General features: G+C 46.5%; 1 protein-coding gene across 3 annotated transcripts in view; it reads left to right on the top strand.

Moving 5' to 3' along the window:
• SERP2 (stress associated endoplasmic reticulum protein family member 2) overlaps positions 1-12,818 on the top strand; it is a 39,417-nt gene that overhangs the window by 12,817 nt on the left and 13,782 nt on the right. The window contains exons 3-4 of one of the 3 annotated variants that reach the window (XR_002124858.1): positions 2,314-2,561; positions 8,496-8,950. Coding sequence is in view for 1 of the 3 variants with exons in the window: in XM_019650353.1 (XP_019505898.1) it covers positions 8,496-8,536 (41 nt within the window). In the remaining 2 variants the exon portion in view is untranslated. Of the gene's footprint in view, positions 1-2,313; positions 2,562-8,495; positions 8,951-12,818 lie in introns of those variants that run through there. The other 2 variants (XR_002124859.1, XM_019650353.1) reach the window with 2 other exon arrangements.

Raw genomic sequence — 12,818 nt, forward strand, 5'->3', positions numbered from 1 at the left:
TCTCTCTCTCTCTCTCTCATCCATTCCTACTTATGGATGATGAGAGTTCCAGTGGTTATGGAAGCCCGGGTGCTCTTGAGCCTCAGGAGCTTACCCCCTCATCAAAGGGAAACCTGTAGGGAAGAGGAGGAACTAGAGACTGGTATTGTCTTCATCATTTTCTATATTTTCCGATTTTGTGAACAAGCATTTATTACTTTGATATTCAGAAAAAAACTAAGTGCATTTTAAGAACAAAACATCTAGACTAGTTGTTTTCAGTCTTTTTTTTTAAGCAGAACTCAGTTCAAATATTAGAGGGAAACAAATAAAACAACGGCTGTTCTGGTAGAAGTGAGATCTGTGTGTATGTGTGTATCTGTGTGTCTGTGTGTTGTGTGTGTGTGTATATGTGTTGTGTGTTTCTGTGTGTCTGTGTATATGTGTGTTGTGTGTGTTGTATTGTGTGTGTTGTGTGTGTGTATATGTATTTGTGTATGTATGTTGTGTGTGTGTGGATGTGTGTGGATGTTGTGTGTGTGTCTGTGTGTTTGTGTGTGTCTGTGTGTGTGTATGGGTGTGTGTTGTGTGTGTATATGTATTTGTGTATGTATGTTGTGTGTGTGGATGTGTGTAGATGTTGTGTGTGTGTGGATATGTGTGGATGTTGTGTGTGTGTCTGTGTTTTTGTCTGTGTCTATGTGTGTGTGTGTGTGTGTGTGTGTGTGTTTGTGTGTGTGTGTAGGGGTACCTCCTGTATTGCTGGATATCCTGATTGTTTTCATCCCCAGAAGGGAATACACAGCTGAACCCTCATTGCCCATCCAGTAGGAAATGGTGTCCCACCCAGAGCTGGCTTCTGCTATGACAGAGTTAATCCTTTTAGCAGGGAGCCTGCTGGTTTGTGTGGCACCATCCATTGTGAGCAGCTGCACTGTTTCAGGGCAGGGACATCCCTTTTGTCTGTCTGTCACAGACTGTACTCTTCACCTGAATCCTCCAGGGACAGTGCCTGCAAGGGCGGGGAGGGGGACAGAGATAACATGTCACAGACAGGTCCGTTTTTCAGGACATTCCATTTCGCAGAGATATGAAGAAGCAATTCCCTGAGCTGTCCTTGACTGGGCCTGAACCCCTGTCACGCCCTCGCCTCGTGTTTAAGGTCATCCATGGGGCCCGCTAGAGGCCTCTCCGCTTCTGGAAGAGCCAGCGCCCCGACGCGTCGTAGGACTGGCTGTTTCTGTTCAGGATGGTACGGAGGAGGGAAAGGACTCGATCAGGGTATGCCAGCTCCAGGGCCAGCAGCCTCCTGAGTCTAAACTGGCTTCCCACCTACTAGCTGTGTGGCCTTCCCCAGGTGACGTGTGCCCACTCTAAGCCTCAGCTCTCCGATTCTTAAAAGGGTCAGGGCTGGTCCCTGACTCCGAGGAGCCTCATGAAAACTAATCCTGAGGATTAATGCCTGTCAGATGTTTGGGAGTCATGGTAATGGTTTTATAAATGTTTGCTCTTATTGTCATTATGCTGATGGTCCTTAGTCGCGCTGTCTCCCCCGCTCTTGACCTCCTTGGCAAGGTTCTGACCAAGATTCTAAATGCTTACCAGGAAAGAAAGGTGCCATTTTGACCTTTCTGGTGACTTGGCTTTGTGGTGGTGAACACACCTGTAGTGGAGGTACTGAGGAAACTGCATGAGCCCCAGCTCCCACCTGGACAGGTAGAGGGCAGGGTTTGTCAGCCAGAGGCCAGCGGTGTCGCTTCTGCAGGGCCAGCTGGAGCCTCTTCTCTATTTTTAGAAAGAATTCTCTATAAACTAGCTCAGCAAGGTGAGCAGGACCTGCTCCTACACAGCTCTGGCTATCATTCACCGAGTGTTTATCATGCCAGGCCGACACAGAGATTTTACTCTTCTGGTCATACAATCTCTACAATGAAGCTATGGTACTCATTTCTCCAGGTCACGAAACAGGATCATAGAGGAAACCAGCCAGTGCCCCATAGCTAAAAAGTGCGAGAACTGGTACCCAGCTTCAAACCCGCCGGCTTTGTGTTACCCTGCATTTCTCCTCTCTTTCCACCTCCCCAAAAGTGCTGTGGAATGTTGGGCTTTTAGCTTATGACCAGTATTGAAAAGAGCGTGTGGTAGAACAGCTCCTACTTTCCCTTCCAGAAAAGGTACATTGTCCAGAGGTTCCAGAGGTGCAGCCATCCTGGGTCTGCTCCCAGATGGATACAGCCTTGACCCAGCATGGCTGCTTGTTGACTGGGCAGCCCATCAGCTTACTTTATTCTGGACACTTGCTGCAGGACAGATGTGAATTCACCATGTTTGCAGGTTGACCACATAGACACTGGCCTTTCCTGGAGACCACCAGAACCTTCTGGAAATTGTGACAACCAGAGGGGAGTCACTCCCCCTGAGACTGGAGCAGGATGTCTGAGGAACAGAGCACCCCTGGAGAAGCCCTTCTATCTCACTACAGAGGAAAGACCAAGGACTTGCATCGGCTCCACAACTCCTGCCTTGAGATCTGAGATGGACAATCTGGAAAAGATCTCTCATCAGCCATTGGCTCCCTCAAGGTGACTTGTGGCCTCCCTTGTCCTGTGCCACCCTCTGCCCTGTGCCCCATGGAGCATTTGGGTTTGTGTATGGTCTCCTCCTAAGAGTGTTTCTGCTGTCTGCCGTTTCAATGTGGAGAGAGGTCATCCCATTATTTGCTACTGACATCCCTTCTTTTATCAGTGCCTTCCTGCCCTCACCTGTCCCTGGCACCTGTCTCTTTCCCCTCTTCTCCATCTCTGGAGAAGCCACCAGAAAATGGTACCCTGTCTTTGGCTTTCTTTGTGCTGATTCTTTGAGAGAGCTTAATGACCCAACTTTGCAATGTCTTGTCTCCTAGCATTTCTACTTGTCTCTCGCAGGGTTCATATTTCTCTTACCAGCTCTTTCATGCTTTTTTTCATTTCTTTAAATGAAAAATAATCAAGTTGTATGATTTCTACAGTTGCCGTATCCTAAACGATATTCCTCTGGCCTGTCTTAATCTCTCTTCTCAGCAACTTCCTCGATCTCTCTTATCATCAACTATTGGGTTGTCAGAAAAGTCATGATGTATTTTTTCTATGTTTTTTGTTGCAAAAATTCATCATGACTTTTCCAACAACCCAATATTTATTTTCAATACAAGTGGCTTTCTAAAGTCTTCTATTGTCTGACAGGACAGCTTTCTGGCAGCATCCTATTGTCCAGCTTTCTGACAGTCTCCTCAAGGTCTATTTCTGTCATCCCTATGTCCTTCTGGCACTCCCAGTTAGGTCAGTCCCCAGGGTAAGAGTGGGTTGGCATGACACAGGCCTTAAGGAATTTGTGGTCTGTCAATATTCTGCTTCCCCTCCAAGGACATTTGAATCTAAAGGTGTCCATTTGATGCTGACTCTTGGTTTGCTAAGTAACTATTTGAGGTTTTTAAAATGTATTTTGTAGTTATTCACCTTCAATAAATATTTACTGAGGACCTACTATGTGCCTGGTGCTGAGCTAGGCCCAGTGGTAGAGTCACTAGCAAAATCATCCAGGGTCCCTGCTCTCCTGAAGCTTATAGTCTGGTGGGGAAGCAAGATGAGTTAGTCAAGTAATCACTCTAAAACACATAAAATTTCAGCCATGAAAGTGTGTGAAGGAGAGGCATGTAGGGCTAGGAAAGCACATAATGCAAAAGGCTGGGGTACTCTGGGGAAGTGGTTCTCCAAGTGTGGCCCCTGGACCAACAGCCTCAGCAGTACCTGGGAACTAGTAAGAAATACATATTCTCATTTCCCACTGCAGCCCATTGGATTAGAAACTCTGGGGGTGGGGTCCAAGACCTGTGTCTCCATATGTCCTCATGAGATTGGGATACACACTCAGGTCTGAAAGCTCTTGCTCCAGGTGGTCAAAGAAGGCTTCTCTGGAGACATAACTTTTGAATTAAGAAGGGAAAGTGGGGGGCAGCTGGTTAGCTCAGATGGTTAGGGCACAGGCTGTTAATATGAGGGTTGCCAGTTCAATTCCCACATGGGCCAGTCAGCTGCGCCTTACAAAACTAGATTGAAAGACGATGACTTAACTTGGAGCTAATGGGTCCTAGAAAAAACACATTGTTTCCCAATAAAGTTAAAAAAAAATAGCTGTTTAAAAAAAAAAAAAAGAGGAAAAATGGGCAATAGGGTTGGGTGGGGAAAGTATTTCAGACAGAAAGAATGGCATGAGTAAAAGCCCTATAGTAAATGCAGAGAACTCTTGAAAACATGAGTGATTGCCCAAGAGAGGTGAAGAGTGACACAAGATGAATCTGGATAGGTTGATGGGGCCAGGATATGCAGGCCAAGGAGGCCTCATCAAAGACTGAGCAATAGGAAGCTTTTGATGTGCTTTACACACAGGGATGATGCAATCTTGTTTGTTTTTATTTAAAGAACAAATCCATCTACAGCATGAAGAGAGGATTGAACTGTTACAAGAGTAGACCAATTTTGGAGGTCATTACAGGCTCCTGAAGAACGATGGTGGTCCCTTAGATTAGGGTGGTGAAGTCCACAGGTCTTAGTTATCAGGTGGAGGCATTGAGGATGACTCGAGCATTTTGGTTGACATGCAAGATGGAGGATAATAATGCCAAGTTTGGCAGTGGGAAGAGATCATGAAAAGGTCCTGTTGAGTCGGACATGCCTTTAAGCCACGTACGTGTAGATATCAATTAGATGGTAAAAGGTATGGGTCTAGAGCTCAGAGGAGACATCGAGGTGGCAATACATGTAGGTGAGTCATCATAAGCTAAGTGGCAACTGGAATTGAGGGCCACGATGACATAGCTCATGGAAACAGAGTATAATGAAGAGAAGAAAGCCCACATGCTCACCGAGGAACTGCGCCATTCTTGTTTACTGGCCTGGTGGAGTTAGGATGACCTGCATAAAACACACTTAGTGTATAGAGCCAAAAAAGAAGGAAACTAGAAACTAGGAGAAGACAGTGTCACGGAGGCCAAAGGAAGGAAGACCTTCAAGGAGGGGGTGCTCGGTGATGGTGACCAGGGAAGCAAGGCAAGAGGCGGCTGAAGAATGCCTGTTGGCTTAAGTGACATGGAAAGTCACTTGTGACTTTATCAAGAGATATTTCAGAGAGCAGAAGCTAAAATGAAGTAGATTGAGGTGGAAGTGGAGAAAGTGAGTAGAGACAGCTTTTTGAAAATGGTTGTAAAGAGGAAGAGAAGGCAGCTGTTGATACAAGATGTGGAGTCAGAAGGATTATTATGGTTTGTTTGATTTTTGTCAGTGGTTCTGGCATGTTAAACCCTAAGGATTTCATTGAGCGGGTTGGTGGAAGAAAAGAAAGATGTGACCATCCCGAGGACCAGGACCCTACACACAGGTGGGAGTGTAGAGTCTCCCTGAGCCTCTGTGACCTGCCCACAGCAAGACCCCCTTTTCTTGGCATTTCTCCTCCCTGTTGTGCTGCCTACCCGCGGCCCCTTCCCGCTGCCCACTCAGCTGTTTTCTTAGCTTTGTTCGCCCACGGTTATTAACTTGTCAGGGTCTAGATGCCCACTTCCTTTTCCACTTTGAACACACCGTTGGCTCCCTTCCTGTTCAGAGCCTCAGAAAGTCAGCATTTAGAAGACTGGGGTTACTCTGCAGGTCATTATGGGCAGGCACATAGAATTACGATTAATATGATTGCTATAGCATGTTGAAGGATTCTTAAACACGTTGACACAACTGAAAAAGGAATCATAAACACAACCATCTTTCCATTATCTTAGATGTGGGGGCAAATGGTGAACTTAGACTATTTAAAGTAATTTCCCCAAGAGGGTTCATTTTTAAAGGGTCACCTGTAAACATGTTAGAACCATCAGGCGTTTACATGTCAATTCGTGGACTCAGGTTTAGGAATGATCTTTAGTTTTTAAAGCAGACTCAGAAATAGGTAGGTTGTTTTACTATGTGTTGCTACCCTAAGACAAGCAAATTTTGTCTAAGATTCTTTAGAGGAATTTGCAGTAGCTCCTTAAAAGGAATTGAGTGGCTTTGTCAGGACCTAGCATTTTGAAGTCGTGAATTAACTTAATGGGGTATGATGGACCAAGGCACGGACTCTTTCCTATTCCTTGATCTACAACCTGCTGACAATGATTTTTTTTTTTTGTCTAAAGATAAAATTAAGGGAGAAATAACATTTTTGAGAATCTGTTATGGGCAGATCTTTTATTTATGTCACTATATTTATTCCTTGCAATCCTTTGAGGCACCTACTAGCTACAGTTTTACAAATAGAGAAATCAGGGCTCAGAACTGTTTAGGAATTTCCCAAAGAAGGGGAGGCAGGTAGGACAGGGGCTCTGGTGTTTGTGCTGTTCCATGGAGAAGCAGCAGTCATCGTCGCAGTGATAGTAACAGCAGTAATAATAGAACAGCTCCCACGCATCAAATCCTGGATGTGTGAGGGGACTTCATATAGGATTTAATACATTATTTAATCCTAAAACAGCCCTGCAAGTACCACGAACCTCACTTTACAGAAGAGGAAACACACTTGAAGAGGTTAAATGATCTGTCCCGTCACACAGCTATCCAGTGAAGAGATGGAATCCAAACCCAGTTCCACCTGGCACGACATTCCACTCTAAAGTAACCTTGTTTGTCAAGATTAGGGATAGTTCCCTGATCCCAAAGCCTGAGGCACGGTAGATGTAAATATTGTTTTCCTAATGTTGTTGACTCTACAGCTGCCTCCTAGCATTCCTCTTGAGCCAGAATACCGAATGTTTATTTAATTTTTATTGCTCCTCACCCCTGAGAAGGGGAGGACAGACATAGCAGCTAATTCTGCAAGTTTAGACATTTTGGTCAGGTGCTTTCTCATCCATCTAGCAACTTCTCCTGTCCAAGACGTACCCAAAAACCCAGAAGAGGCCACGCTAACCTCTAGAGCAACCAGAATTAAATATCAAGTTGGTGAATCCATTCCCATGGTCACACAGAATTGGTTTGCTCATAATCCTAACAGTCTCAGTTTTCAGCTTAGTCTGCAGCAACATAATAATAGAAGGGGGCCCTGCGGATTCGTGTAGTAACATCGGAGATGTGAATAATTGAGACAAAAACCAATAAGAAGCAGAAACGAAAGGCCAGATATACAGCCCACCAGAGCGATCTGGGCACCCTCCATAACCATGTTACAGAGTCTGATTGATTACCGTTTTACAGTGTGGTCAAGCTGAACACTCATGAAAAGTTAACATTACCTCGTGCTTGGTGTATATCCAGTTTAGGAAAGTAGAAATGATGTGTGCAGGGTTTTTTTTTTCTTTAGGAGAGAAATGTGCTGGTGCTTTATCAACCCTTCAAATCTAGCTGTCCAGCAGCGAGTCCCCAGGGCCCTCTGCATTATTTACCTACGTGTCCCTCGATCACAGGGCCTGGCACACAGCGTGTGCTCACTAACATTAGATAATGAAATGTCAAATGCCATTTTTTCCTGCGAGTTCCGCATAGCCTGTTTTACTACAGCCACTTAAGCTGCATTCCTGGGTGTATTCCAGGATGACTTTGTGAAGGAGATAAGGGGCAAGACCCCTGAGAGCTCACTGTTTATTTTGTTTTCACACATGATTAAATGAGATGATACCCAGCCGCCCCTCAAAAAAAAAATCACTATGTGGTAATTGCTATTATCATCATTATTGTCTTCACCAAGACTGACTAATATTGCCCATTGGGGAGGGTGTAAAATAGAAACTGGGGCCCTCTCTTTGGGGAGACACATTTAAACTCAATAGCTAGAACTCCGTTGGTAGCTATGTAAGCGGTTCTTACCAAAATAAGTGCAGGTCCCAGGAATTCTCTGTGGGGCTTACAGGTTACCCATGCCCTTGGGGTCTCCGGAAAGAGGCCCCTTTACTGAAGATAGACCCCTGAATAAGTCAGCACTGCTGTCAAGGAGAGACAGCCACATTTCAGAAAGTTACAAGCCACCAGAAGATTCGCTTGCATCAATGGTTACGGGCTCAGCTTCTGGTGAGTCTGCTCCAAGCACCGGCCTTTCTGCCCAGCCCAGGGGCTACTTGTTTTCCAGGTCATGGCCATTTTGAAAAGGCAGCCTCACTGACCTGTTAAATCAGTACAGGGCCTGGCACGAAAGCCCTGTACCCCATGTTCCAGCAGCCACAGAAGGGCTCTGGAGAAGGGGGCCAAATCTCTCCGCCCCTGGGCCATTTCTGGCCATGACCCTTGCTGGAATTAGCAGGAGTTATCTATAAATCCCCGAGGCATCCATCAGCAGACACAGCAAGGCTGCCTTTTTAAAGAAGTTCACTGACCTCTTGTTAACTTAACTCCTTGTTAGGAAACATCTAATCAGCTGTGCGCTAACGTGTCAAGGGCCCAAGGTCAGCAGAGGCAGGGCTCACTGTGGGTTTGGGTTTCCAGCTATGTGCTGTCTGGTATCTGAGCTGTTCTGTTTTCCTCTTTCAGCCATCTTTCAGATCATTCAGAGCATAAGGATGGGCATGTGAGAAGGCCCTGGATGTGGCACGGCGCCTCCCGCTGGAGGGCGGAGGACCACTTAAGCTCTTAGCCAGATATCTGTGGGAAGCAAAGAAGCCACAGAATAGGATAAAACAAAAAAATCAAAAGCAAAAAGGCTCCCGCAACTGCTCCCTGATCACTTCATCGTGGATGTCAGACCACATTGCCCTCTCACTGGACATCTTGGCACATCCGCACTCTGGAGGGGGGAAAAGCAGTTTGCTTTACTGTTGGCAGGATTGGTAGCTTCCGGTGTCTTCAGCTGCGCTGTTTGGTCTTTCCCTTGGTTTCATGAATGTATGCATGTGGCCCTCGGAATGATCACTGGTTTACTTTTTATGGATAAGATCTCTCTTCCGTTGGGAATTGGTTTTACAAATAAATGTCTTTGTTCAACCTTATACTATGTGTGGGTTACAGTAAGAAAACCGAAGTGAAGACAATGTCAGATCAGCTCCGGCGGGTTGGGGCAGGAGGTGGGGACTTGAGGATGCATCTGGGGGAGGGTCCGGGAACTTGTGTCTGCAGAAGCAGAGCTGGATGTACCCAGCAGGCGGCTGGGCGACCCTCACGGTCTTGGCTGGACAGGAATCCCTGGGCAGCTCTAGTGGCCTTGGGTTTTTCCACACATGTGACACATTCTCTCTCTTCTTTTTTGTTTTTTGTTTGGTTTTGGGGTTTTTTTTGGCCTTTTTGTTGTTTTGCTGTTGTCATTCTTTTTTTTTTTCAATCCAGAAAAAGCACCTACAGTGTGTGTTAAAGTCCCGTGAACCGCTATCTCCTCTGTGGTCGGCCTGGGGGCTTGGTGAGAAGCAGATGTCTGAGGCCTCTTGTGAAAACCCTCCAGCCTCAGGCCTAGCCCCGCCCACACGGACCAGGGGCGGGAGGAGTCCTCGCACTCTGGGTGCTCAGCTGGGAGGCTGGGTGGGTGAGGCCCAGGGCTGGTAGGCAAGGACCCCCTCTCCCTGACCAGCCCCCCAGCCTCTCTATCTGTGGCTGCCTGCATGTGTGTGTGGAGAGTGGAGAAGATGTGTCTCAAAATGCAGACTTTTGGCTTCCACCTCTGACCTGCTAAATCCAAATCATCACAGGTGGGGCTAAGAAGAAACGCTTGGTACAAGCCTGGGTGAGGCTTATGCATTCTAAATGTTGAGAACTACAATCCTGAGAAAGCCCAGCTTAAGAGGGAATGAGGTTTTGTCGCATTCTCAAGCAGTGAAGGCAGCCAACGCTTGGCCTTAAGCAATGTCTATCCTGGCATGAACGGGGAGGGGTGGGGGGCCAGGAGGTGGCCTGCCATTTTGACTTCTGATGTCACCTAAGGAAGTCAGGGACAGCTGCTGAGATCTCTGACAGGATTAAAGGTGTCCACCATACAACTTTAAACAGACCTTTGTTGTTTTTTAAATTCCATCTTTGGATTCTTGGCCATTTTTTCATCCCTTAATATTGTGAGAGCTTTAAAAGTGAAAGTGGTCAAAGTGGCCAGGACCTCTCGACCACATAAGCGACATTGTTGTAAGGGGGACACTTCAAAACGGAGGGCGGGGTTTTTTTGTCCACTAGTCTTTTACCTCAGACCCTTTAGTGATACTCTAAGGTTTCCTTTTCTCCCAGCCTCCAAGTTTCCCTCCCACCTTCTTCTTTCCCACTGAAAAGAGAGGATAGCAGGGCTAGTCCAAAATTGGCAGCCGCATGAAACTGCCACTCCTGTGCTCCCCACGACTCCCACCCACTAAGCAAAAAACATTTCCCACCACTCAAGGGCTGCACACACACATGCTCTGCGAGCTGGTCCCCTCATCTTGTTGGCTCTGTCTGGCTGTCCTCTTCTAGGTCACTAAGACCTAGTGTTTACTGTGAAAGATCAGACCCCATAGTTGCCTGCCGGAAAAAGAGTCCCTTGACATAAGGTCTGCCTGGTCTGTGCTCTCATCTATGTCCTCTCTGACTCCCATGTTGCCTGGACTTAATCTTAGAACAGGCCTCCCTTTCCGTCCCCTAATGCCAATAGAAGGACACCTACCAGATCATCAAGAAAGGCCACCAATGGGCCTGAGCTTTGCGGTTCACCCTTTATTGGATAGAGTCTTCTCCTACCCCCAATTTGGTCTTTCCCGAACAAGAATAGTCAGTAGGGTGATTATCCCCATTTCAAGGAAGGGGAAATTGAAATGTGGCCAGGTTGGGCTCCAGGTGACTCAGCTGTCCCCAGATGACAGTGTAGAGGGCTGCGTCTGCTGCCACTCCCTGAAACTGCCTGTCATTGATTTTTCTTCTTAGGCTGTGGTCATCTACAAATCGGTTTTCTGTTAGTTTCCAGGTGGCATCCCTGAGGTACTTGTACAGGACAGCCTGCCCTCCTTGGTAACCTCTGCCATCAGTCCTCTGTGCAGAGACAGGAGCTGTCCGAAGTAAATTAGGGTCATGGCTGCTCGATGCTGTACAATGGAGACTTACCAATGTCTTTCGATATAAGGCATAGTAAGAAACACAAGGCAACCCAATGTACAACACACCCACCAAAAAAACCACCAAAACAGGTTCTGCAGAACAGTGCTTGCCCTTTGTGTGTGTGTGTGTGTGTGTGTGTGTGTATGATTTTTTACATTTTATTATTCATTTTTTTCAGTTACAGTTGACATTCAGTATTATTTTATATTAGTTTCAGGTGTACAGCATAGTGGTTACACAGTTGTACAATTTAAGAAGTGATCCCCTGATTAGTCTAGTACCCACCTGGCACTATACATAGTTGTTGCAACATCAATTGACTATATTTCCTATGCTATACTTCACATCCCCATGACTATTTTGTAACTACCAATTTGTACTTCTTAATCCCTTCACCTTTCTCACCCATCCCCAACCCCTCTGCACTCTGGCAACCATCAGTTTGTTCTCTGCTCTTATCCTTAACACGTATCATGCACTCTGATTTGTTTTTCCCCTAGTCTATTTTTTTTTTACGCTGGTTGCACCCTCCTCAACTGATTTAATAACCCATGAATAGATTCCAACCCACAGTTTGAAAACTACTGCTCTTCAGGGGAAAATCAAGCCTTGAGTGGGAGACAGAAAGCAGGGCCCATAAGGTAAGAAAGTTTGAATCCTGATGAGAACCTGACGCCACATCTCAGCCACAGCCAATCAGGACCTCCGGTGGCACATAAGCGACTTCTTTTGGGATTTAAGGTACATTGGCAGATCCCACGAAGAGAGCATTAACACCCCCCTTGAATCACTAAAATGATGTGAAACAAACCCCAGATTCCACTTGACAGCATTTACTTGCTGTGCATCAGTCACTTGGGGTGGGGATGGAGGGTGGGGAGTTGAAACGCAGAAATCTGCTGAAAATCAAACTCTCCAGGAAAGACGGGCATAAGCATTTTGTTTTTCATTTTTGTTTTTATCCATCCAGGTGATTCTGATGCTGCCCACTTACCAATTAGCATTTGAGAACCAATTCACAGGCAGAGTTAGTTTAATTAAATCAAACCAGGGATCCAGCAGTAATACCCGCAAGCTTAACACTGCACCAACTCTGATTCACAGGAGTTTCTTCCTCCTTTGATGCTGTAAGCATGTAAGGTGCTCCACAGAGCTCAGCTCCAATGAGACATTATGTTTTGTTTTGCTCCAGGCCTCCTATGTACTTGTCCTCCCAAGCAGACCACAGGCCGGGCACAGAGTGTGGAATCCTTGGCTCTCAGGGCTCTGCAGGAGGGAAGAAGTGTGCGTGGAGGGAATGGTGGAAAGGCTACAGGCTCCGTCCAGCCCCCGGCCTCCAGGGCATACTTACAGATCAAATGCTGTTTCTGGGAAGGCCAGCATGCAGATGCGTGCGCTCGCTGGTTCAGAAGGGAAGGGAGCATGAACACAGGCATGTAGGCTGCTCTTGGCTCTAGGACAATTCTCGTCCAATCCAGGCACAAGAACACTCTAACCTGTTATCCCAGCATGGTCTCCAAACTCCTCAACTATGCTGTTGTGGCTTGAAAGCAGCCATAGATAATCAAGGGAAGGGACCCGCCATGTTCCAATAAAACTTTATTTAAAAGACAAGTGGGTCTCGCAGAACCGTGGCTTGCCATGGGGCAGCAGTTCTCAAAGTGTGGTTCCCCCTTCTTCCAGACTCATCAGCACCACCTGGGAACTTGTTAGAAACTTAAATTCCCAGGCCTGAGCCCAGACCTGCTGAGTCAGAAACTCTGGGGGTGGGCCCAGCAGTGTGGGTTTTAAAAGCCCTCCAGGTGATTCCCATAC

The sequence above is a fragment of the Hipposideros armiger genome, unplaced genomic scaffold (genome assembly GCF_001890085.2).
Source record: "Hipposideros armiger isolate ML-2016 unplaced genomic scaffold, ASM189008v1 scaffold_139, whole genome shotgun sequence".
Taxonomy (NCBI): domain Eukaryota; kingdom Metazoa; phylum Chordata; class Mammalia; order Chiroptera; family Hipposideridae; genus Hipposideros; species Hipposideros armiger.